General features: G+C 42.8%; 1 protein-coding gene across 1 annotated transcript in view; it reads right to left on the reverse strand.

Moving 5' to 3' along the window:
- Positions 1 to 215: 215 nt before the first annotated feature.
- Positions 216 to 26,963, reverse strand: part of LOC115459536 (secretagogin) — a gene marked incomplete at its 5' end in the record, with an annotated part of 40,361 nt that continues 13,613 nt past the window's right edge. The window contains 4 exons of the mRNA XM_030189350.1: positions 216 to 910; positions 7,029 to 7,097; positions 13,483 to 13,542; positions 24,411 to 24,456. Coding sequence (XP_030045210.1) covers positions 782 to 910; positions 7,029 to 7,097; positions 13,483 to 13,542; positions 24,411 to 24,456 — 304 coding nt within the window. The remainder of the gene's footprint in view (positions 911 to 7,028; positions 7,098 to 13,482; positions 13,543 to 24,410; positions 24,457 to 26,963) is intronic.

The raw sequence follows: 26,963 nt of genomic DNA on the forward strand, positions 1-26,963 counted from the left end.
AAACTCTAGGGGTTTACATTTTTTTTGCCTTACCCTTTAAATATATGCAAGATAGAGGTTTAAATGTGCTATTAACATGTGGGTATGTTTCTAAAATAATGCCATAAATGTACCATTTACATTTATAGCACAGGCACTACTCTTGTCAATGCGTGAAAGTTGGACTTCTATAAAGAACTCAGCAGAATATCATAGATCATTAGATGTAAATTTTATTTTGCACAAACGGCATAAATTCACAAATATTAATTAAAGCAAAATTCATATGCTCAGAACAGTACACTGCTGCATATACTGCATTTAACCAAAAATGGAACACACATAACAGAGCCATCTATAGAAACAAGAATGATAGTAAATTCTAGGCAAAGTTCACTCCCTTTTTCACGGAGGACAAGCTTATCTTGAAATAGGCAATAGTAACTTTTCCTAAACAGGTAAGGAATCAGAACCTGTTACATTTATGCATTTTGTTACAAGGGAGCATGTTGATAATCTGATCATTTCCTCTGAATATTGTTTATTTAAAAGTATTATAAATTCAGCAAGTAATGTCTTTCTTGAGCTATACTTTTTCGTAGATTCAGAGGTTCAGTTATGCATTCAACATTGATTTCTAGATCTGCATGCAACAGTACTATGAGTAGACAGATTAGATGCCCGCAGCTTCCACATTCAACACGGTCACACAGAGTTTTAGCAGAACATTGATATCGTTTCACCACCATTAAGGTTTTACAGAGAAACAAAAACAATCGTAAATGCAGAACTACATTCAATTTCAAGGGGCTACTTTAAGCCCAAGACACAATGCCAGTTCTGATTTTTGAATTTTTCCATCCCTGTTCACATCACAGTGATTGAGAAGAATCTGGCGGAACTTGTCAAGATCCACACCACTAATGCTGGGCTGCAAGGAAAAGAAATGCTTCATTAGAAAAGGAGGCCAGTAGAATCAGTGACCATTTAATATCTTTTACTGGAGAAATACTGTCACGATTGGGATGCAGGAAATGCATCAAAATAGCACTGATACATTGCCACCCTGAGCAAACAAATGGATGTTTTTAGTTCAGTCATCTTTACCTGCATTTAAAAATATTTACTGCTCCACATCCTCTATCCACAGAAGCTTTGTGTTCATGAAATTTTCAAATTGCTCTCTTAGAACTATGGAAGATTAGCTGTGCTAAGTTATACTTAGCAAAGCTAATCTTCCAGCTCCTCAGTACCTTTCCACTTATCTCTCCCTACACTCCTCCCCGGGAACTCCATTCATCAGGTAAATTTCTGTTATATGTACCCTTCTCCACCACTTCCAACTCCAGACTCCGTTCCTTTTACCTTGATGCACCATATGCCTGGAATCAGTGGCATTCCTGGGGGGGGGGGGGGGGCGGTGGGTGCGGTCCGCCCCGGGTAGGGTTACCATATGGCTCCAGAAAAAGGAGGACGGATTGAGCCAGCCGGGTTTTACTTTCATTGCTTTCAATGGAAGTAAGTGAGCCAGCCGGGTTTTACTTCCATTGCTTTCAATGGAAAGCAATGGAAGTAAAACCCGGCTGGCTCAATCCGTCCTTTTTAGGGAGCCATATGGTAACCCTAGCCCCGGGTGCACGCCGCTGGTGGGGTGCCGTGCGCACCTGTCCTCTGTTGTTCCATGCTTCTTCTCTGCCCCGGAACAGGTTACTTCCTGTTCCGGGGCAGAGAAGAAGCATGGAACAATGGAGGACAGGCACGCGCGGCACACCCCCAGTGGCGTGCACCCGGTGGGAGGGGTCCTTCACGGGGGTGTCCTTTCGCCGGGTGGGGGTCCGCGCTGCATCGGGTGGGGGGGACACTGCACCCGGGGGGGGGGGGCGGGGTGCATCGGCGATCCGCCCCGGGTGCCAGCCCCCCCCCCCCCCCCAGGAATGCCACTGCCTGGAATAGACTTCCAGAGCTAGTACGTCAAACTCCATCTCTGGCCATCTTCAAATCTAGGCTAAACGTCCACCTTTTTGAGGCTGTTTTTAACTCCTGTTCACTTGTTCGGTACCCATGTCTGTTTTATTATTCCCACCTTAAGTAATTCCCTAATCCCATATTTGTCCTGTTTGTCTGTCCTGATTAGACTGTAAACTCTGTTGAGCAGAGATCCACACCACTAATGCTTGGCTGCAAGGAAAAGCAATGCTTCATTAGAAAAGGAGGACAGTGGAATCAGTGACCATGTTCAAGCGTACAGCGCTGCGTACGTCTAGTAGCACTATAGAAAAGACAAGTAGTAGTACTCTTTGGGATGCTGGAATCTTGCTACTCTTTGTCCTTATCCATTATTTATTTATTTATTAGGATTTATTTACCACCTTTTTGAAGGAATTCACTCAAGGCGGTGTACAGCAAAAATAAATCAAACATAAGCGACAGAAAATTACAGCAGCAAAAAATATTCAAACCGCAAAACAAAGTATGGCATAGTATAATACATTACAATGTCAACATAATACACAATAAAACATTTTAATAGACAGCATAGGGTGTAAGCAAAGATGGAACATATAGACAGGATAAGATAGTGAAGAAGGGAATGACCTTCTGTTGACCTGTGTGTCTGTCCTGATTAGATTGTAAGCTCTGTTGAGCAGGGACTGTCTGTTCATGTTCAAGTGTACAGCGCTGCATATGTCTAGTAGCGCTATAGAAATAGTAAGTAGTAGTAGGCTTTTGGATTCCGGAATCTTGCTACTCTTTGTCCTTATCGTCTGTCTTGATTAGATTGTAAGCTCTGTCAAACTGGGACTGTCTCTTACATGTTTAGTGTACAGTGCTGCGTATGTCTAGAAGCGCTTTAGAAATGATAAGTAGTAGTATATTTGGCATAACCTGATCACGGGAGCAGCAAGGTAGTTAGTTTGCAAAATCAAATGCAATATTCCATTTTGTGGTTTTACATAGCATCTTCTTGTGTTCTTAATTTCATCCCAAAATGAGCTGATTTATTGATGCACTGTTGCAATTTAAAGAAATGCTACCTTCCTCCTATACAAATTTATATTTAGAGATAAAGAAAGGTGGTTGCTAACATGCACTAAGGAAATAGCACACTATTTTGGCTAAGCAACTGCCTTTAAAGGACAGAATTGTGTGTTATTTGCCTTGAGTGCACATTTTGGCAGCACAACATGAGAAGCAAAGCATGCAAAACACCTTATTATGAAAAATGAATAAGGCATGTTGCTTTTAACCTTGCAAGATGTGTTATTCATAGAAAAATAATTCCAGCTGTGTGTGCACTCTTATTTGGCAACTTGATAAGTGATGCAATTCTGAACTCAGCAGTCTACAGGGCAGGAGCAACAGAGGATAGATCCTGCCTCCCTCACTAGACACCAGCGAGACTCTGGTAGGTGCCAGTGGGAGGGGGATGGATTGAGATGGGGATGGATTGAGACGGGGTGTCTGATTCAGGGAAATACTATTTGGGGGAGTCTGTTAGGGTGGGAGAATTTGTTAGGGAATGATTGGGGATGGAGTGGATCAGTTATACATTATGGACAACTTTTAAAGATAAAAGGCCTGTCTTAGGGCCCATTGTCTTTGCATTACTGCAAAAGCTTATTACAGAAATCCTTTTATTTCATTTTAGCGTGAAGTTGTTTACTTGCTATCTTAAAGGCTTGGAGGAAAAGCCTCAAGTATCCTCAAGTGACTCCGTTATTCACAGCTCAACGACTTTCAACTTTACGGAGCTCTCGCTCTCATCACTGGCATAGAAATAAGTACATAAGTAATGCTATACTGGGAAAAGACCAAGGGTCCATCGAGCCCAGCATCCTGTCCACAAATTCTTATAGTCTCTTTAATATTGATTGAAAAATATTTTTTAAAATCTTTATAGACAGAAACTTATCTTTGCAGTGGCACAGTCTGTTTTTCTTTCCCATGGCCAACAATGGCCAAGGTTTCAGGGTCCGTGGTCAGTGCGACTGTTTCACTCCTGCAGTCTGTTCTCCTGTGCTCCAGGTTATGTGTCAGCCATGAGCAGAGGAAGCACCAGACATACTGAAAAGGCCCTCCTCCGAAGCTATCCTGGCAGCATCTCTGCCCCAGTATGGAGCACAAACTCCAATTGCAGAGGAGTCACCAAATTTCTCTCAATCAGTAGAGGGTATATGGATCAGAGTCAGATAACGAGTTCCATAAATGATAAAGGAGGCAGGTCGTATTACAGCTCTCAAGACGTGAAAGGCCTGACCAACAGCCCTAGCCTTTTTACCCTTCCATTAAAAATGTATGCAAAAGCTTGTTCATCCTGTCCATATCCCCTTCCCCAAAAAAAGAACAACAGAGGGCTTGCAAGAGGTTCAGAAGCTTTGGGAGTAAAGTCATTTGAAGAGGTGCTACCGTACCTGAGAGAGAAAGGAGGAGACACTTCCAACAGGAGAGCCTGTGTTATCTATAAAGTCTTAGTTCACAAATATTAACAGAACTAGAAGATCAACATTTTCCCCCCTGTTTGCATTCCACTGAGTGAAAGGTAGAAAAAGACTTAAGATGTTTAAAAAGCTTTTAGCTTATTATGCTCCAAAAATGTGGAAGGACGTTTAGGGTTGTTTCGAACAATCCTATTCTTATGTCTCTTTTAGAAAAAGTTAAAAAAATGTATTATTCAAGAAATATTTTTTCATGTTAATTATTTCCTAGCTTTTCTCTTTAAGAATAAGAATTGTTGTAATATTGTGTTGATTCAGCTTTTTAAAATGTGTTTTGTATTTTAATTGATTGTAATGCCAAGTGACTTTCTTGGCTTTTATTATTATTATATTATTATGTAAACTGCTATATGGTTACAGGGTATATAAATACTATTATTATTGTTATGCACCTCACTCCCAATTAAGAGGAAAAGAGCCCTCCCACCATTGTTAAAACCAAAGCTGGGAAAGAGTAAGTGAAGTAGAGTAGAGTGGAGTGGAGGAGTGGCCTAATTGTTTGTGCAGCAGGCTTTGATCCTGGTAACCTGGGTTCAATTCCCCCTACATCTCCTTATGACCTTGGGCAAGTCACCTATCCCTCCATTGCCTCAGGTACAGAAACTTAGATTATGAGTCCTCTAGGGACAGAGAAAGTATCTGCATATAAATGTGTACATCTAGTAGCACTATAGAAATTATTCAGGCCTGAAATAGAACCGAAGTCCACAAGCTCTTCCATAAGGTGTGGCTCTGTAGGGTGCGACAGCAAATTATCTGCCAAAACTCTATTTTAAAAATAGAACCTCCCAGCCAGCTATGTCAGCCCTGGCTGAAACACAATGCAGGAAAGGCTCCAATGAAAGAAGAAACAACTCTGGCAAGGGCCCATGCTTATTGGATACCCCGTATTAACAGAAATGTTGATGATGAACAATCATTCACCCACACTAAGGCCCTAAGAGCGTGAAAGAACACACGGACCAACTGCAAAAAAAAAAAAAAAGCCCATTTGAATCTAAATTCAAATAAAAAGAAAATTAAAAACCCAAACTAAATGAAAGTCCATGTGAACAACACAGGAAAATAAAACAGAAATTTTTGGGCTGCATCCCTAGAGTACTAATTGGAGAATTGAGCCACTTTTCTATACATGTTTTTTTTTTTAATTAAAATTAATTTGCTGTACAAGATCAGTCAAGTTTTGATTTATTGCCTTGTTTTTTGTATTAAATAATTTTAGGTGATGACTGACTTTGAGGCCTCGTTTACTAAAGTATGTTAAGGCAGGGGTCAACAAACTCCAGGTGCCAGATTGCCAATGCGACTAAAAGAAATCAGACCTGCCGTCTAGGTTGTACAGTCAGAACACGTGCAGCTTGGTTGGGTTGTGGAAAGGAGCTGGTATTAGAAGCAGGCTGTCTACTCATCCCTCCTCCCCCTCTCCAAAGCGGCACCTCCATTGCACATGTGTACTCACGCATACATGCACATTTTTTCCTCCCACCCTAATCCCCATCTTAGTGCTGATCAGAAGTGGAAGGAAAGAAGAGCAGCTGCACATCAGGCCAGAGCCTCTTCTTCTGCTGCCTGGTTCTGAATATAAAATGTGGCAAGGACATGTGTAACATTCATGATTTTGTAAGCTGCATGTGTAAATGGGAGTCTCGCCCATGTGCCTCCCCTTGGTATGCAGCTTTGCAAATATGCACTATGTAAGTTAGGCAGGTATTTGCAAAATTGTGATTAGGTGGCATATTGGCATGTACAGTGTTCACTTATGTGCTATTTTATTTATTTATTATTAAGATTTATTTACTGCCTTTTTGAAGGAATTTACTCATGGCGAGAATAAGCCAAACATACGCAAGTACAGCAGTAAAAATATTCAAACAATACAAAGTATTGCATAGTATGCTACATTATCATGTCAACACAATACGCAAGAAAACATCTTAGTCTGTATTTTTTTAGATTGTAAGCTTTATTACTACTATTGTACAATTGAGCAGGGACTGTCTCTCTGTGTCAGGTGTTCAGCGCTGCGTGCGTCTGGTAGCGCTATACAAATGCTAATAATAATAATAATAATTTTAATAGACAGCATAGGGTATATACAAAGATGGAACATATACATAGGTAAGATAGAGTGACAAGAATAAGAAAATAAGGGGATTAATTTAAGAAAGTTGCATATGAGGACAGAAAGGTGCTTGAATATTATCTTTGGGTTGGAGTGGATAAACATGGTGGGTGTGTGTGTTGAACAGCCAAGTTTTCACCTGCTTCCTTGTGTTAATGCTAGTATTCCAAACATTATAATGTATGCATAAATGTTAGCACTCAGTTTACGGACATGCCCTTCACATATTAACAAATGACCCCCTTAATGTTTTACATGTTAAGTCGTAATCTGAAATTCTTATGTTATGAATTTGTGTATTCTTTTTAATGACGTTTTTCCTTTTGATATGTACACTGCCTTGGGCTTCTACGTTAGATGATAAATTAAGTTGAAATAAATAAATAAATAAATAAATAAATAAATAAATAAATAAACCATTTCAAGCTCACCTTGACAAGCTCCATCATATCTTTAACAAATCCATCCACTTCAGGACCTTCAAGAGCTCCTGTTTGACTCTGACAGAAAAACAAAACAGCTGAAAAGCCAAGTAAATGAGATAACTTTTTACACCCTGGCCTCCTGCATTGATCCTTTGCAAAAGCACTGATGTATCACGATCAAAATAACAGAATGAGAATCAAACCTATAGGAAGTGAAGTGCCATAAAAAAATTGCATGGGCAGGTAATAGAATAGTTCGTTACGCATTTAAGTTAATCGATACTGCTGTTTATAATTGCAGTTGATTGGTGCTAATTTCCATTAATTTGCTCTTATGTGTGTAATTACACTTAGTCATAATTCTATAGCCATAGGGCCAAATTCTATAAATGGTGCCTTAAAAATCGGTGCTGAAAAACCACGCGCTTAGAGTAATTCTATAAACTATGCCTAAAGTTAGGTGTAGTATATAGAATATCCTCGTGCCACTCTTGCAACTAAAATGTAGCCGCACCCATTTAGGCCACCTAAAACCAGGCCTAAATACCTGTGCCTAAGTTAGGCGCAGATTGGGTGTATTCTATTATACTGTGCATAGTTTTTTGACTTTTCAACTGCATGCATGAGAATTTATATGCACTGTGCTATAGAATATGCATAAAAAGTTGTGTGCGTAAATTCTAATTAAAGCCAATTAGTGCCGCTAATTGGTTAAGTACCAATTATCAGCACTGACTGGTTTGTTAATCAATTATATTGTGCATGCTAATATGGCCATGTGGCCAAATTAGCATGCACAACTTAAAGCGCCATATATAGAATTTGGGGGTTAGCAAATCCTTTAGCGTGTACCTGCTGGGGGTGTGTGGATGTGAGAGAGACGCAGATAGGTCTGGAGAGTGCCTAGCACTTATGCGCTATATTTATAGAATACTGTTAGTCACATACATTATTAATGGCATTTAGGCAGGCGCATTTACACCAGCCTTTGATAAGACATAAGTAATTGTGCCTAAAGTTAAGCCTGTAAATGTGGACTTAAACTAGTATTGGTGATATAGAATTTATACTTAGTTTACATATTTTAGGCACTTAACTGTAGGTGACCTGTACAGAATTAAATCCCCTCCCCACCCAGTATCTTAGGTATTCACCTACAGGTATTCTCACCTGTGATGGCAAAGACCTATTGTAACTCTAAGGCTTCAGCAAGAAGAAATTAAGGATCCAGTATGATTTCTAATAGAAATATTGAAATTCGACTTAATGGGCTAGATTCTGTATATGGCGCCTGAAAATTCCATGTGGAAAAAAAATGTGTGTAGGCGTATCCTCTAAAGTATGTCTAAATTTGATAGAATAGGCTTAAATTTCCGCACGGTATACAGAATTATGCTGAGAGCCTCTCCACATGACCAAATTGAGTCGCATCAAAAAACAGTTTATTCAGAATATTCATATCAATATCAAGGACCCGACACGGTCCGTGTTTCGGCGCCAAAGCGCCTGCCTCAGGCGCCGAAACACGGACCGTGTCAGGTCCTTGATATTGATATGAATATTCTGAATAAACTGTTTTTTGAGATTATCTCCCTATTGGTTTGCGCATTTGTCAGCCTCTACTTTTGCTGTTTTGCTTTGACTTTCCGTGGAGGCTCCTCCTGTCTTCTTGGATTTGCAAATTTAGTCGCAGCCATTTACTCCACGTTTTACTTGGCGTTAATCCCGACACCTAAATTAGGCACAGAGCTGACAGGGAAAAAGTACTTACCATGACATGATAGTTCATACTTTTCCAGCGGGAGTGCACAGGGGTGGAGTTTGGGCAGAGCATGGACAGAGTTCACTAGTACGTGCACAGATTCTGAAATACCTTAATGCATGTGCATACATGCATAAAGTATGCATCTTCATTTACATTAGCTCTGCAGCAGATGAACGTGATTTTGCCTACTTGTCTTTATATGCAATATGCACATGAAAATTGAGTATTTATACATGCAAATTGTGACTATGCTTTCTCTTTTTTTTTCTAATTTTATTTTTACATTTTAAATCATATTCAAGGTTATACACTTGATCCGGTAAAGTGTTATATAAATCACAATTCTCAAGTAATCCTATATAATAATTCTCACCTCCAACGTTCGGTCTCTGCCTGGGACCGTGGCTCCGTGGTCTGATTCCGGCAGTAAATTAGTGACGTCATTTGCATCACACAGCCTCTTCTATCGCTTCTGTTTCTGCTGTTCGTGTGAGGGCGGGACCACACGAACAGCTGAAACAAAAGAGAAAGAAGAGGCTGTGGCATCCTGTGCAGAAGGAATGGATCCTCAGAAGCTTAGCTACAATTGGGTGGCAGAGCAGGTGGGGGGAAGAGGGGTTGGTGGTTGGGAGGCGAGGATAGGGGAGGGCAGACTTATACGGTCTGTGCCAGAGCTGGTGATGGAAGGCGGGACAGGTGGTTGGGAGGCAGGAAAAACTGCTGGGCAGACTTATACGGTCTGTGCCCTGAGAAAGACAGGTACAAATCAAGGTAAGGTATACACATGAGTTTATCTTGGGCAGACTGGATGGACCGTGCAGGTCTTTTTCTGCCGTCATCTACTATGTTACTATGGCTGTGTGAAGCTTGTGGGACTACAGTGCAGGAGGTAAAAACGTGCAGGAGGTGGGGAGGGGGGTCCTGAAATGACAGGGGAGGGAAGGGGGGTCATGAATGACACTGGGGGGGGGAAGGGGGTCCTTCTTTCGCTTCTGTTTCGGCTGTTCGTGAGGTCGGAACAGCTGAAACAGAAGCGAAAGAAGAGGCTGTGTGAAGCGTGTGGGAGGTAAAAACGTGCAGGAGGTGAGGAGGGGGGTCCTGAAATGACAGGGGAGGGAAGAGGGGTCATGACCGACACAGGGGGAAGGGGGTCATGAAGCTACAGAGGGGGGGTCCTGAAACGACACGGGGGAGGGGATTCCTGGAAATCAACTAGAAGGGTAGGGGCAGGTCCTGGAACTGGAAGTGGAGGGGGTCCTGGATCAGGGGGTAGAGGGGGGATGGGAAGAAGGGGGAAGGGAAGAAGAGGAGGGGGAGGGGGGTCCTGGAACTCGGAGAGGGAGGAGAGGTGGAGTGGGGAGGGGAGAGGGGGGATGGGAAGAACTGGCAGGGGGGTCCTGGAACTCACATGTGAAGAAGTGGGAGGGGTTTCAGGAACTCAGACAGAGGTGGAAGGGGGGAGGGGAAGGGGGTTCAGCAAACTCTCAGTCTCGCTGTGTCTCACATATGCACTCGCACACACTGTCATTTTGACACACACACACTCTCTCACAGACACAATCGCACCCAACTCACTCACTCTCTGTCACACACACACACACTCGCACAGTCACTCTCTCTCTCTCTCTCTCTCTCTCTCACACAGTCACTCTCACACACATTCTCAAACATACACACTACGAGGAAAACCTTGCTAGCGCCCGTTTCCTTAAAAACTGAAGTGGGCCTTTTTTACTAGTATAGTATAATATACATAATTGCTAACACTCAAGTCCACTTAAATTGGGTTCCAAGAAACAAATTCAGGAGGAATAAAAAAAACAAACAATTTGCAAAACTTAATCAGCACCTAGAACAGAACAGAGAATTAATACTAAATTAAACTCCTTCAGATCTTTTTGAAGCAATGAATATTGTTAAATGTGAAGGATACATAAAGACATATTTTAGTGAATTGTATCGTGACTACGCTTTCTCAAATAACCACCTGCGTAGTTGTAGAATATGGTCCTCTGTGCCCAACTCTACACACCGGGACTTACGCCATGTTTTCTTTGGAATAAATGGAACTGCATAGTTTTAGGCGCTGGGATATCAACCAATCGTGGCGTAATATCACCACAATACACGTAGTTGCTAGTGCCACATGCTTTCTATGTATATTCAGTGCTGTCATCTCTCTATGTAGTGGTGCTGAATGTATGTATGGTGTTTAAAATAAATTCACACCACTGGGTTTGAATAATGACCTGAAGGTTTCCTCCTATTTTATGCCTATGGGAAAAATGTTTGGCACACAAGGCCCATAGGGGTCTTTTTACTAAGGTATGCTGAAAAATGTCCTGTGCTGGTGTAGACCTATGTATTTTCAGCACACCTGAAAAAAAAAAAAACGCCTTTTTCCCCCTGAAAATGGACGTGCGGCAAAATAAAAATCAGCGTGCATCCATTTTGCACCTGAGACCTTACCACCACCCATTGACTTAGCGGTAAGGTCTCATATGTTAACCAGGCGGTAATCATCAGTGTGCGTACACTGCCGATTACTGCCCGGTTAGTGCCACACGGCATATTGGACATGCATAGAAATTAGAATTACCACCAGGTGCACACAGTAGCCGGGTGGTAATTCTAATTTGACGCGTGTTGTATGCGCATAGGTGCCTATCCTGCTTATAATCGAAAGAGAAAAATGCCTATATTGTGACCCAAATCGGGAGATGGGCGTCTTTCTCCCGTGGCGCCCAAATCGGTATAATCGAAAGCCGATTTTGGGCGTTTCCAACTGCAATCCGTCGCGGAAACGGGTAAAGTTGATGGGGGCATGTCGGAGGCATGGTGAAGGCGGAAGTGGGGCGTGGTTATCGGCTGAGGAGAGATGGGCGTCTTTAGCTGATAATCGAAAAAGCGTTTTTACCGCGATTTTGGGTCACTTTTTTTGGACCCTTTTTTTTTCCATGAACAAGTCCCAAAAAAGTGCCCCAACTGCCCAGATGACCACTGGAGGGAATCGGGGATGACCTCCCCGGACTCTCCCAGTGGTCACTAACCCCCTCCCACCAAAAAAACCCCACTTTAATAACTTTTTTCCCAGCCTCTATGCCAGCCTCAAATGCCGTACCCACCTCTCTGACAGCAGAATGTGTTCTATCCTCTGACAGCCTTTCCCTGGTTCTGATGTGGCTCTCGGGTGAGTGTGACACCTTTTCTGTTATGCGCACTGCAGAGTCACATCAGCAATGCATTGTGGTGGGTGTAGGGTATTGGGCTCCGTGATTCCAGTAGCTTGTGGCAAATGCTCACGATGTTGGTAGTTGGTAGGCTCTACTCCCATGGTGCTTTCCCCCCTGCTTACTGGGTCAGAGTGTGCCCTGTTTTGTTTCTGGTAGTCCATGAGGTAGTGGCCATTTTTGTAAGCCAGTTTTAGATCCCTTTCATGTGTTAGCCACGTTACAGAACTTAGTTCTTACCTTGAATGTGGCTGAAAGAGGGCATTGTACACCATTCTGCCAGTTCTGACCTACTGTTCATCTCAGTACCAGGGAGACTTGTTGCCAGTGGGGCACAACCTCTGATCTGCAGTTAACTGTGAGTAAGCGTGCTTATTCTAATAAAGGACGTTTTCGGAGAGATTAGTCTTCAGGTGTCAACTGGTGTGCCAATGTTATATAGCAGCAACAAGTCCTAGAGGCCTGCGTGTATGCAGGTCCCTGGAGCACTTTTAGTGGGTACCGCAGTGCACTTCAGCCAGGTGGACCCAGGCCCATCCCCCCCTACTTGTAACACTTGTGCTGGTAAATGGGAGTTCTCCAAAACCCACTGTACCCACATGTAGGTGCCCCCTTCACCCCTAAGAGCTATGGTAGTGTTGTAAATTTGTGGGTAGTGGATTTTGGGGGAGGGGGGTTGGGTGCTCAGCACCCGTGGTAAGGGAGCTATGCATGTGGGAGCATTGTCTGAAGTCCACCACACTGACCTCTAGGGTGCCCAGTTGGTGTCCTGGCATGTCAGGGGGGTGAGTGTACTACGAATCGTGGCCTGGATTAGGACGTTTTTGAGCTGGGCATTTTTAGTTTCCATTATCGCTAAAAAAAACAAACGCCCAGCTGAAAAACGTCCATTTTTTCGAATATACGGTCTGTCCCGTCTCTTCACATACCCGTTTTCAGACATAGATGCCCATGGAGATAGGCGTTCGTGTTCGACTATGCCCCTCCACGTGTCTTAGTAAAAGGGCCCCATAGTGACTTTACCCAAAGACTCAAAAAGGAGGTCAAAGCAAGCAGAACTCAGGTCTCAGTGCAGCGGCTTGAGAACCCAGGGAGAAAGGGTTCAATTCCTACTGCAGCTCCTTGTGACTCTGGGCAAGTATCTTAACTCTCCATTGCTCCAGGTACAAAATAAGTACCTGTATATAATATGTAAACTGCTTTGAAGGCAGTATATCACATCCCATCCCATCCCTGTTCCCTTTTCCTTTCTTCAAGATTGTAGCCCATTACTTAACTCCCTCTGCAACTGACCCCCTACCTCTTTTTTGCAGACAATTTTAGTTCTGCAAGATCACATCTTATTACATTGACCTAACAAAGCATATTTAATTGTAGGTGTTTATAATGCACATATGCCAAAGAAAGTCTTTCTGCTATTTAGAAGAATGCAAGTGAAAACAAAAAACAAATAGGTAATACTTACAACATCATAGTGTGCAAAGATCGTCTCAAAATCTCGCTTTCTTTCCTCTTTACTACTAGCCTGCACATGTACAAAAAGAAATGTTCACGGAAATATTGTGAGCATTGAAAAATATATATTTATAAATTTCAATCAAATTTCCAAAGGGAAAATGGAGACAAATAAACATATGATATTTAACAATAATATCTAAAATATAAATCCATAAGTCCCCTAATGACTTGGAGGGGGGGGGGGGGGGCTAAGAGATACAAAACAGGAGAAGAAAAAAAAATAAAAGAAAACCAAGCAGATTAGATATTATAACAATGCCATAAAGTATATAGAAGGCTACAACTCAGACCCAGAACTACTACTTAGAAGCTGCTTCCCACAGAAGTTCTGAGAGAAGAGGACATTTCTGTGAGTAAGTGACATTATTTTATTCTGTGCTTGGTAACTTAAAGATTGGGTTTGAAAGAGGAATTGTAGGATATTGATAAACATAGAATTAAAAAAAAAAGTGATTAGCTAGTCTCCATACCCTTTCCCCCATAGTTTTAAAACTTGAATTTTCTGCCACAGCATTAACAGTAATGCCTAGTTCAGTCTTAGAAAAAAAAAAAAAAAACAACAACAGAAAAAGATAAACAAGCATTATTAACTAGTTTCCATAGGGTACAACCCTTTCCGCCATAGTTTTAAACTGAATCTTTCTCTAGAGGTAGAAAATTAACAGCCAAGAGTATAAAAAGGATAGTAGCAAGGCTTAAACTGTCCTAAAAGAAAGTTATTTTCTGTTCTTGCCTGCTGGAGAGGTAGCACTGCTACTGACCTGAATTAGATGTTAGTTAAGGTGTAACAAAGTAGATTATTTGCAAAGGGCAATCTGATTACTGGGCTAGCTTCAAAGGGTTTGAAACAGTCTCCTTAGAATCCATACTATATAGAGAGGAAAGGTCCTACTTAACTTTGTTTCTGAGAAGTTCTGAGAGAAGAGGACATTTCTGTGGGTAAGTGACATTATTTTATTCTATGCTTGGTAACTTAAAGATTGGGTTTAAAAGAGGAACTGTAGGATATTGATAAAAACAGAATTTTAAAAAAAGAAGAAGCAAACGTTATTAGCTAGTCTCCATACCCTTTTCCCCTTAGTTTAAAAAATTGAATTTTCTGCCACAGCATTAACAGATAGCCTATAGAAGCCCTAGTTTGGTACTTATTCCCATCCACCCTCCTGATCTCCCACCCATCCCTAGCTCAACTATTCATTTATAGTCAATTATTCTAATTAGAAAAACAGGGAGTTTTCATTAGAGTTTTAATTACATTTAACTCGTTTCTGAGAAGCAAACATTAAATAAATTACAAATTAAACCAATCTTAAGGCTCTTTATATTCATCTGATATCCCTAGTACCTTAAGAAGTTTTAATTAAACAACTCTATAATACTAAGATGCAGACAGTAGTCCAACAGTAAGAGGGGTGCTATCCAGTCTTTTGCATTGAGTGTCCCAGTGTCTAAGTTGGTGAGAGGTCTGAGTATGCTCAATGCAAAGAGCTCCTATCTCAGAGAACGAGCCCATTCTCTTGAGGCTAGAGTAGCAGACTTGGAGGAGATGAGGGAGACAGAGAGGTACATAGAGGAGGCATACGCCCCTGTGCTGCCTTGGAGGAGGGAGGTTTTCTAAAAAGAGAACATCATCCTGCTGCAGCTGGAAGTAATCCTGTAGACAGGACCAGCACACCAGGGATGTGATATCCTTTCACACCAAGGATGTGTCTCCAGGAGCTACTGCTCAGGAGGGAAGAGATAGGATGGCTGTTGTAGTTGGTGATTCAATTATTAGGCATGTAGATAGCTGGGTAGCTGGTCGACCTGAGGATCGCCTGGTTACTTGCCTGCCTGGGGCCAAGGTGGCGGACCTCATGCGTCACCTAGAAAGAATTTTAGATAGTACTGGGGAGGAGCTGGCTGTCTTGGTATATGTAGGTACCAATGACATAGGAAAATGTGGAAGAGAGGTTCTGGAAGACAAATTTAGGCTCTTAGGTAGAAAGCTCAAATCCAGAACCTCTAGAGTAGCATTTTCCGAAGTGCTACCCATTCCACCTGCAGGGCCCAAGAGACAGGTAGAGATTTGGAGTCCCAATATGTGGATGAGGAAATGGTGCAGGGAGGAAGGTTTTAGATTTGTAAAGAACTGGGCAACATTTTGGGGAATGGGGAGCCTATTCCAGTAGGATAGGCTCTACCTTAACCAGGGTGGGACCAGGCTGTTGGCATGGGCTATTAAACTAGAACCTGGGGGAAGGCTGACAGTCATTCAAAAACGCATGATTCAGAACACGGTATCTTTCAAAGATATTACCAAAACAGGGAAGATAAGGTATCTTGATAGTGAGATTGCAAAAGAGACCATGGTAGATCAGATTGCCTTAAATAAAAATCAGAAAAAAGATTGCAAATTAACACTGTCAACTACTGAGCAAGATGTAAATAGGAACAACAAACATAGTTTGAAATATTTATATGCGAATGCCAGAAGCCTAAGAAATAAGATGGGAGAGTTAGAATATATTGCACTAAATGAAAAATTAGATATAATAGGCATCTCTGAGACCTGGTGGAAGGAGGATAACTAGTGGGACACTGTCATACCAGGGTACAAATTATATCGTAGTGATAGGGTGGATCGAATTGGTGGAGGGGTAGCATTGTTTGTTAAGGAGGGCACTGAATCAAATAGATTGAAAATTCTGCAGGAAACAAAACACATCTTGGAATCCTTATGAATTGAAATTCCATGTGTACAGGGGAAAAGAATAATGATAGGAGTGTACTACCATCCACCTGGCCAGGATGAACAGACAGATGTAGAAATGTTATCAGAAATTAGAGAGGCTAACATACTGGGCAACACAATAATAATGAGTGATTTCAATTACCCCGATTTTGACTGGGTAAATGTAACATCATGGCATGCTAGGGAGTTAAAATTCCTTGAAGAAATCAAGAACTGCTTTTATAGAGCAGCTGGTTCAGGAGCCAACAAGAGAAGGAAAAAACTAGTTCTTAGTGATCATAATATGATCAGATTTTATATTGGCTCTGGAGTAAGCGCACACAGGAAATCTAATACATTAGCATTTTTGACTTTCAAAAAGGAGACTATGATAAAATGAGAATGGTGACAAAAAAAAGGAGGAGCAGCTGCAAAGATCAAAAATTTACATCAGGTGTGGTTGCTGTTCAAAAATATCATCCTGGAAGCCCAGGCCAAATATATTCTGTGTATTAAAAAAGGAGGAAGGAAGACCAAATGACAACTGGCATGGTTAAAAAGTGAGGTGAAGGAAGCTATTAGAGCTAAAAGAAAATCCTTCAGAAAGTGGAAGAAGGAACCGACTGAAAATAATAAGAAACAGCATAAGGGATGTCAAGTCAAATGCAAAGCACTGATAAGGAAGGCAAAGATGGACTTTGAAAAAAAGATTGCGTTGGAGGCAAAAACATCAGGTAAAACATGTGGATAAAGGTGAGACGGTCGATATTGTGTATCTGGATTTTCAAAAGGCCTTTGGAGTCTTTCATGAGGTACTTTGTCAGAGGAAATTGGAGAGTCATGGGATAGGAGGTAGTGTCTTTTTGTGGATTAAAAACTGGTTAAAAGATAGAAAAGAGAGTAGGGTCAAATGGCCAATATTTTCAATGGAGAAGAGTAGATAGTGGGGTTCCCCAGGGTTCTGTGCTGGGACCACTGCTTTTAAACATATTTATAAATGATCTAGAGATGGGAGTAACTAGTGAGGTAATTAAATTTGCTGACAACACAGAGTTATTCAAAGTTGTTAAATTGGAAGAGGATTGTGAAAAATTACAAGAGGATCTTACAAGACTGAGAGACTGTGCATCTAAATGGCAGATGACATTTAATGTGAGCAAGTGCAAAGTGATGCATGTGGGAAAGCATGCAAGGTTCCACATTAGGAGTGACTGACCAGGAAAGGGATCTAGGCGTTGTCGTCGTTGATGATATGTTGAAACCCTCTGCTCACTGTGCGGCGGCTAAGAAAGCAAATAGAATGTTAAGTATTAGTAGGAAAGGAATAGAAAACAAAAATGAGGACGTTATAATGCCTTTGTATTGCTCCATGGTGCAACCACACCTTGAATATTGTGTTCAATTCTGATCACCGCATCTTAAAAAAGATATAGTGGAATTAGAAAAGGTGACAAAAATGATAAAGGGGATGGGATGACTTCTGTATGAGGAAAGGCTAAAGCGACTAAGGCTCTTCAGCTTATAGAAAAGACAGCTGAAGGGATATATGATAGAGGTCTATAAAATAATGAGTGGAGTGGAATGAGTAGACGTAAATCGCTTGTTTACTCTTTCCAAAAATACTAGGACTAGGGGGCACGCATTGAAGCTACAAAGTAGTAAATTTAAAATGAATTGGAGAAAATCTTTCTTCACTCAATGTGTAATTAAACTCTGGAATTTGTTACCAGAGAATGTAGTAAAAGCAGTTAGCTTAGTAGGGTTTACAAAAAGGTCTGGATGTCTTCCTAAAGGAAAAGTCCATAGACCATTATTAAAATGGACTTGGGAAAAATCCACTGCTTATTTCTTGGATAAGCAGCATAAAATATATTGTACTTTTTTGGGATCTTCTCAGGTACTTGTGACCTGGATTGGGCACTGTTGGAAACAGGATGCTGGGCGTAATGGACCTTCAGTCTGTCCCAGTATTGCAATACTTATGCACTTATGATAATGGTTTGATTTAATCTATCAAGAATAATTAGAGAGGCTTAAAAAAGACACAGTTTGTACTTCCATGTCTCATAGTAAATTTACAGGAAAATGTAAGACAAAACTGCCCCAATCTCTAAGGGGGTCTTTTATTAAGTCACGGTAGTGTTTTTACCTCATGGTAGAAATCAGCTGGTGGTAAACGCCGAGACACCCATTATATTCTGATGAGCGTTTCAGCGTTTACCACCAGTTGATTTCTACCGCAGCTAAAAATGGTACCACAGCTTAGTAAAAGGACCCCTAAGACATTTGGGCGCATCAGCAAAAACTGTTTCCTACATTGCTGTATGACTCTGGCAAACATCAGACTCAATACTAGCATGAGGTATAGTCCAACCACATAAGTATTTCTTTTCCGAGTTTTAAATGTATTACAGTCCACCATAGCTTATGAAAATGCTACAAATAAATTTAAGAAGGAAAGAAGCAGAGGGAAAACATGCTAGTAAAAGCCAATAATGGCTGAATACAGTAAATCACACCCAGAGTTAGGCGCTGGAATAATATCAGTGCTAAGCACTATTCAATAAAGGGTGCACCTAACTTTGGGTGCCAGACTTAACGCCTATAATGCTGGCGCCCAAGTTAAGTGTGCAAATGGCAGTATTCTGTAACAGTGCATGCAACTAGCACTTATGTACTTAGGTGTGGTTAGGTATATGCTAACAGGATTGCTTGGCACTATTCTGCAAATACCTGCTTAACTTACAAGTTTGCAAGAGGTGCACACACTGGGCAAAGCATGGGTGAGATATAGGCAGGTCCCCCGCTTATACAAGTAACTTACAGAATACTGTAAGTTATGTTCATCCCTGCCACATTTAGGTGTCCCCACTGATGCCAGGTTTTTGCCTAGTATAACTGCAGGTGAGTAAGTGTTAGTCACCTCGATACTTTGCTCACAGCATAGCCTTGGGGCATCTATATAGAGGTGTCCAGTTACAGTGTAGCATATGATATGATGAATTTTCAGAGTTACTGATTTTGTTGGATAAGTGTTTTGCTATGCAACTTATTCAGTATCAGAAGGCAGAACTGGCTCTACCCTCCCCCTGAAGACCACTGATAGCCTGGAACAATAGGACTATTGAAGGGTCAACCAGTGTAACAAAAGCAGGCTGGGTGGATACTGAAAAGTTAATCACCCCCATTCAGGGTCGGTATATTGACAGTAATCCAAGAGGCTGGACAGGGCCGTGCCGATGCGGTAAGCGAGGTAAGCGCCGCAGGGGGGCGCCCACCTCTGAAGGGCGCCGCCGCAGTGCTTACCCTCGCCCCGGCGCCCCAGCCCAATCGTGGACTTCAGACTTCCCTGCTGCCCTCACAAGCGTAGCGCTTTTGCGAGGCAGCTCGGGCTCTCCCTCCTTCCTTCCTTGGTTCCCGCTCTGGCTCCCCGATCGGCAGCCCCCCCCCCCGCGTATTTTAACCTTTACTCTCTGACGTGGCAGCGATGTCAATCAATGAAGAACGCACAACAGACTCGTTTCCAGCTTCTCTCTTCACAGTGTCCCGCCCTCGCGGGAACAGGAAATGCATCATCGCTGACGCTGAAGGCGGGACACTGTGAAGAGAGAAGCTGGAAACGAGTCTGTTGTGCGTTCTTCATTGATTGACATCGCTGCCACGTCGGAGAGTAAAGGTTAAAATACGCGGGGGGGGGGGGGCTGCCGATCGGGGAGCCAGAGCGGGAACCAAGGAAGGAAGGAGGGAGAGCCAGAGCTGCCTCGCAAAAACGCTGCAGCCTGCCACATGTAGGGGGGAGGGCAGGGGAGAGGAGAATTGTTGGCCATGTATGGATGCAGGGCAGGGAGAGAGAAGAAATCACTGGACAGGAGGGGAGAGGGCAGAGCAGGGGAGAGAATTGCTGACATGGATGGATGGAGGGGAGGGCAGGGAAGAGAGGAGAATTGCTGGGCATAGATCGAGGGGACAGGGGAGAGAGGAAATTATCTGGAGATAGATGGAGGAGAGGCCAGGGGAGAACGGAGAGTTCCTGGACATGGATGGATGGATGGATGGAGGGGAGGGCAAGGGAGAGAGGAGAATTCTGGACATGGATGATGGGAGATGGGAAGATGGGATCCGGAGATGGGAAGGCGGTAGAACAAGAGGACATGAAATGAGATTGAAGGGGGGCAGACTCAAAAAAGATGTCAGGAAGTATTTTTTCACGGAGAGGGTGGTGGATGCTTGGAATGCCCTCCCGTGGGAGGTGGTGGAGATGAAAACGGTAACGGAATTCAAACATGCGTGGGATATGCATAAAGGAATCCTGTGCAGCAGGAATGGATCCTCAGAAGCTTAGCTGAAATTGGGTGGCGGAGCAGGTGGGGGGAAGAGGGGTTGGTGGTTGGGAGGCTAGGATAGGGGAGGGCAGACATATACGGTCTGTACCAGAGCCGGTGATGGGAGACGGGACTGGTGGTTGGGAGGCGGGAAATACTGCTGGGCAGACTTATATGGTCTGTGCCCTGAAAAAGACAGGTACAAATTCAAGATAAACTCATATCTTGGGCAGACTAGATGGACCATGCAGGTCTTTTTCTGCCGTCATCTACTATGTTACTATGGATGGATGAATGGGGACAGGGGAGAGAGGAAATTTTCTGGAGATGGATGGAGGAGAGGGCAGGGGAGAACGGAGAGTTCCTGGACATGGATGGATGGATGGAGGGGAGGGCAAGGGAGAGAGGAGAATTCTGGACATGGATGGATGAATGGGGACAGGGGAGAGAGGAAATTTGCAGGATATGGGTGGATGGATGGAGGAGAGGGAAGGGGAGAATGGAGAGTTGTTGGACATGGATGGATGGAGGGGAGGGACGTCAGGAAGGAGATGCACATGGATGGAGGGGAGGGAAGAGAGGAGAAATGCTGGACATGGATGGAGTGGAGGGCAGGGAAGAGAGGAGAAATGTTGGACAAGGATGGGGGGAAGGAAAGATAAAGGAAGGAGATGCACACGGATGGAGTGGAAGGGAGAGAGGAGAAATGCTGGACATGGATGGAGGGGAGAGAAGACAAAGGTTGTAGATGCACATGGATGGAGGGGAGTGAGGAGAAATGCTTTATATGGATGGAGGAGAAATTGCTGAATTTAAAGGCTGGATTGGAACACTTTGAGGGCAGATGTTGAAACTGGAGAAAGGATAGGGTGGTAGACAGGACGCATAAGGACACAGAAAGATGGTGGACATGATGAGAGAAAAAAATATCAAATGGAAAGAAGACACTGGGACCCAAGCTAATAGAAAAACTAAATGCTCTGACAGCAAAGGTAGAAAACATTTTTTATTCAAAATTTATTAATTGGAATATGTCAGCTTTTGGAAATGTACATCTGTGATATTTTGCATGTAAGTTTCAATGTTTCTAGTATTGCTGCATGCTGAGTCTGACTTCTTGTATTTTGCCTTCATATCTGTTAAGCCATGTGTTTTTCATGTGTGATCAAGATGCAGTATTCTGCTAGCGTGAAGTATTTGCAGCCCTTTTTGTTTTATTTTGGTTTCACTAGGTTGTGTACTGGTGTTTTAGAGCCCGGTGTAATTATAGTGCTGCCTTTCCACACATAAAGGTTGTAGCTCGTCCTGTCCTTGGAATTAGTGCTGTTATGGTTTGGTAAGGCTATGAGTGTGTTTTGCACAAGTTTGTATATAGTGTTTTGCAGTGGAGAGATTGTGTGTTGGCCTTACTAAGTTGGCACCAAAACACCAGAAAGGGTGTACAGCGTAAATCATGACACACTACCTCTTGAAGGATCTACATATGGTCGTTAATAAAAGGAGCTCATTGTGAACACTAGCCACCCTAAAAGGGTGTTTTTTGGCTCTACACGTATCATGATATTATGATCCCTTGTTTCATATTGTTGACGGTCTGCATGTTCCGTATGGTGGTATATTGGTGTATTAGGGTCTTCCCAGTGTAATATTTATGGTACAGTAAGGTTCTGAGTGTGTTTTTGCACAAAGTTGTGCATAGTGTTTTGCAGTTGAGCGATTGTGTTTAGTATATGCTTTGAGCAACCACTCTATTCTTTGACATATGATACATATCTAATATCTAAATTTAATAAAAGGTATTAACTGTGACTTTTATTTTTACTTATGTTTTTTCTGTGTGTTGTCAAACACTTATGGAGATAAGCTCCGCCCCTGGCCCACCCCTAACCCCGCCCCCTTTAGCCTCCCCAAACAGTTGGGCCACCGACCGCCTATGGCAGGCATGGGTGGGAGGGCAGAGAGGCATGGATGGGAGGGCAGCAGCAGGGCCCAGGGAGAGGACAAATTGCTGGAAGTGGAGGGGAGAGAGGAGGATTGCTAGCTATGGATGCAGCAGGGAAGGGCAGAGAGGGACAAGGATGGACATGGGGGCCCAGGGAGAGGACAATTTGCTGGAAATGGAGGGGAGGGGAGAGAGGAGGATTGCTGGCTATGGATGGAGGAGGGAAGGGCAGAGAGGGACAAGGATGGACATGGGGGCCCAGGGAGAGGACAAATTGCTGGAAATGGAGGGGAGGGGAGAGAGAAGGATTGCTAGCTATGGATGGAGGAGGGAAGGGCAGAGAGGGACAAGAATGGACATGGATGGGAGGGCAGGACCCAGGGAGAGAGAAGAAATTGCTGGAAATGGATATAGAGCAAGAAATGAAGAAGAAAGGAGGAAAGTAAAGAAATAAATTAGCCCTGGAAATGGAGTTAAGAGGACAGATAGCAGCAGACTCAGATACTGGGCCAGCATGATCGGAAAAAGAAAGTCACCAGACAACAAAGGTAGAAAAAAATCATTTTATTTTCATTTTAGCGTTTGGAATATGTCCACTTTGAGAATTTACATCTGCTATCTTATTTTGCAATGTATAGCAATTTGTTTCTAAGAATATTGCTGACAATTCCTGTCAGTGTGGCAATTGGTGAGCGATCATTTTCACCGGGGGGGGGGGGGGGGGGGGAGGGGCCCCAACTGATAGTCTGCAGGGGGGCGCCAGAGACCCTAGGCACGGCCCTGAGGCTGGATGTAACAACAGACAGACCATCTACCTGAAACTCCCAGACAATGACTTGACTTGTCAAGTACATTTGGGTGTGTACTACAGCACATGGTCAGCCAGGACCCTTATGATATAGTTTAAACATGTGACCAGCTAAATCAGCATTTCCATGTCTCCATCTCAACAACCAGAACAAATCAGTTTCATCTATCCTTGGGTTTTGATTGGATTAATACACCTCCACCTGACTTTAGCCTATAGCCCAACAAGAATTTCATAAAAACTGTAACACTCTTTGTCTGCCCCTCTCTGGACACTGCGTGCACTGCTGTATCTGAGCCCTCCTTGAAGCTCTCCGGGCCTTGCTGGACTTCAAACACACCTCTAAGATAAGACTTTCTCCAGGTTCCACTACCATCAACTCTGCAAGTAGAAGCAGTGGCGTACCAAGGGGGGGGGGGGCGGTCCGCCCCGGGTGCACGCCACTGGGGGGTGTTGCGGCGCGCGCCTGGCTCCGAGTTCACTATCTTCGCTCGTTCGCTGCAGCTCCCTCTGCCCCGGAACAGGTTACTTCCTGTTCTGGGGCAGAGGGACCTGCAGCGAACAAGCAAAGTTAGCGAACTTTTTGGAGCCGACAGGCGCACGCCGCGGCACCCCCCCAGTGGCGTGCACCCGGGGGGGTGTCATTTCGCCGGGGGGGGGGGCGCATCGGTGATCTGCCCCAGGTGCCATCTTGGCTAGGAATGCCACTGAGTAGAAGACTTCTCTCCCCAGCAAAGGACCCACCATCTAGCTACAGAGATAAGACCTCCTTCACCACTCCAACCAGCAGCAGAAAGAATACATCTGAGATTCAATCAAAGTGAGTTACTATTAATTATTCTGCCTTGCTAACAATATTTATCTTGTGGTATGTTTCCCTTGTGGAAAATCCCTAAACTGCCTTCTAAAATAAACTTTATTTGCACCTGAGAATAAGAATTTAGTCCTTATGTTCTGAGCACATTATACAGTGCAGGTTAATACAATTCCCCAAACATATATATTTTCTAAGCAGGTCTTCTATGGAAACAATGAGTACCAGGATAAGCAGGCACTGCATAAAATTAGAAAAAAAAATTCTTCTACTCACATCCATTTTAAATTGAAGAAGGAAATTTTCTTGGAGTGCCAGAATCCTTCATTGGAGACACAAAAAGCAAAATCTTCAATATGTGCAGTATTATTAATTTAGCAAGTAGCATAGTGGCAAAGTGCACTGCCATTCAGAGTGTCCCTGGTTCAGTTCCCCCATCAGGTCTTCCAAATTCTGCATTGGCTGGGGATACAGTGAATTCAAGAAGCAAGTCATGATTATCAAAAAAAAGTGACACCTGGTGGCTAATTTTTTAGAGCCCATGATACGGGGTTCCGGAAGGAGATTTTGTGCATGGTTCCCAGCTTCAGGATCACTACTGCAATGACCAGATTAGGAACAATGGGAGAGAAGGTATATTAGAACAAGGGAACATTCTGGGTAGTTGCAAATAAAAGTACATTGCCCCAGTGTCTCAGCCCTGGTTCAACTGAGACAAAAGAAATTACAGAGCGAACAAAATGTAGATAGCAAAAGAAAACTTCAAAATAAAGATAACTAAACTGTATGTGAATTGGCTCAAACACAGAAATATCCAACCAATGTGAAAACACTTCAGTATTTCATATATAGGCCCCCTTTTCCTAAGCTGCATTACCATTTTGCAGTTACCACATATTAAAGGTCAAAATGAATGCACAGTAACTGTGAAGCTTCTCTGTTTAACTTCTTACCATACTTTTAACGCAGGAACAATAAATACACTTACCACGCATTAACTACAGATAATGTGAATTCACTCACCACTACCTCCAGTTTGCACCCACATTTTCATGCATCAGTTTTCAAAATAATTCTAAAGAATGGGCTGCTTAGCATGCTAAGGGCCCTGTTTACTAAGCTGCGCTAGCGTTTTTAGTGCACGCTAAATGCTAGAGTCACCCATATGTTCCTACAGGCGACTTAGTGTTTAGTGCATCCTAATCATTAGCGTGTGCCAAAAATGCTAACATGCCCTTTGTGCTGTTTAGTAAGCAGGGCCCTAAGCCTCATAGAACCTCATTATTAAAGGATTTGCATTAAAGTAGCACAGGTTTGGTTTTTTTTCGCAAATGGTCCCTAAACATGTTTAAAGGGGCAAAAGCCCAAAACGACAGCATTTTTGTACATTTTGTACATTTTAGTGAATGAAGACTCTGCCTGTAAAACAATAAGCGCATTGGCTTCCTGGTGATAGAACTAGCAACTCTGCCATGAGGAGGACTTGGGCTTGAATACAATGAAGCTACTAAGAAGTAAATTTAAAACAAACCAAAGAAAATATTTCTTCACTCAGCATGTAATTAAACTTTGGAATTTGTTGCCAGAGAATGTGATAAAAGCAGTCAACTTGGCAGGGTTTAAAAAAAAAGGTTTGGATAATTTCCTACAAGACAAGTCCATAAGCCATTATTAAGATGGACTTGGGGAAAATCCACTACTTATTTCCAAGATAAGCAGCATAAAATCTGTTTTACTGTTTTGGGATCTTGCCAGGTACTTGTGACCTGGATTGGCCACTGTTGGAAACAGGATACTGGGTTTGATGGGCCTTCGGTCTGTCCCACTATAGCAGTGCTTATGTTCTTATGTATAATGGAGATAGCGATTACAGCCCCTGGAGGAAGGAAGACTTTCTGTTGTACAGTGAAAACAGGGGTAGCCTGTGGGGAATGTGGATTGATGTGCCACTATAAGCAGAGACTCGCTATGGGGCCTCATTAGATTAAGTTCATAGAGGCTGAAAAGTGGGTCCATATGCAAACCTGTAGTTGCTCATTGGTGGGACCAGTCCTAAATGGCAACACTAAAAGGGTAGTTGAATAACAGGGCACTTACAATTATGCACCATTTGCATGCATAAATGCAAAGAAAACTGTCAGTTATACTCATAAATGGTGGCAAATTGGCAGACAGGTATTCTATAAGGGTACATACTCCCGGTCTATAAAGGGCGCAGGTACTAGATCGGTGCACAAAGTAGTTAGTTAATGTGATCCAATGATTTAATTACTGAATTGGCATTAATTATAATTTGGGCACCAATCTTGCTCAAGGCTATTCTGTAACAATGGGAGCCTAAATTGGATTATGCATAACTCAAAAGGGGGTGTGGTCATGGGAGGGGCATGAGTGGGTTAAAGATGGGCACAGTATTACAGAATAGTGGGGATCCACGTCCAAATTGCACACCAGGATTTACACCAGGTTTCAGCTGGTGCAAGTTGTCATGCCCAAAGTTGAATTTGCACACAGCGCTATTCTATAACGATCACTCATCCCAGAGCAACCTTTATAGAATAATGCTAAGTGCCGATTTTTATCAGTGCCTAAGTTTTGGTGCATTTATAGAATTTTCCCCATAGTGTGTAATTGCAAGGGGGGCTTCACATGGACAGAACATGGGAGTGGCGTAGGGCAGGGCTGCCACTTACATATGTAATTTAATGTAAGGTACGTGCATCTTTGCCACATTTAGTTGCAAGGTCTATGGCTGGTGTAACTGTGGGTACCTAATTGTTAAGTGTGGGTTACTAGTATTCTGTAACAGGATCTGGGCACTCAGATGCC

The sequence above is a fragment of the Microcaecilia unicolor genome, unplaced genomic scaffold (assembly GCF_901765095.1).
Source record: "Microcaecilia unicolor unplaced genomic scaffold, aMicUni1.1, whole genome shotgun sequence".
NCBI lineage: Eukaryota > Metazoa > Chordata > Amphibia > Gymnophiona > Siphonopidae > Microcaecilia > Microcaecilia unicolor.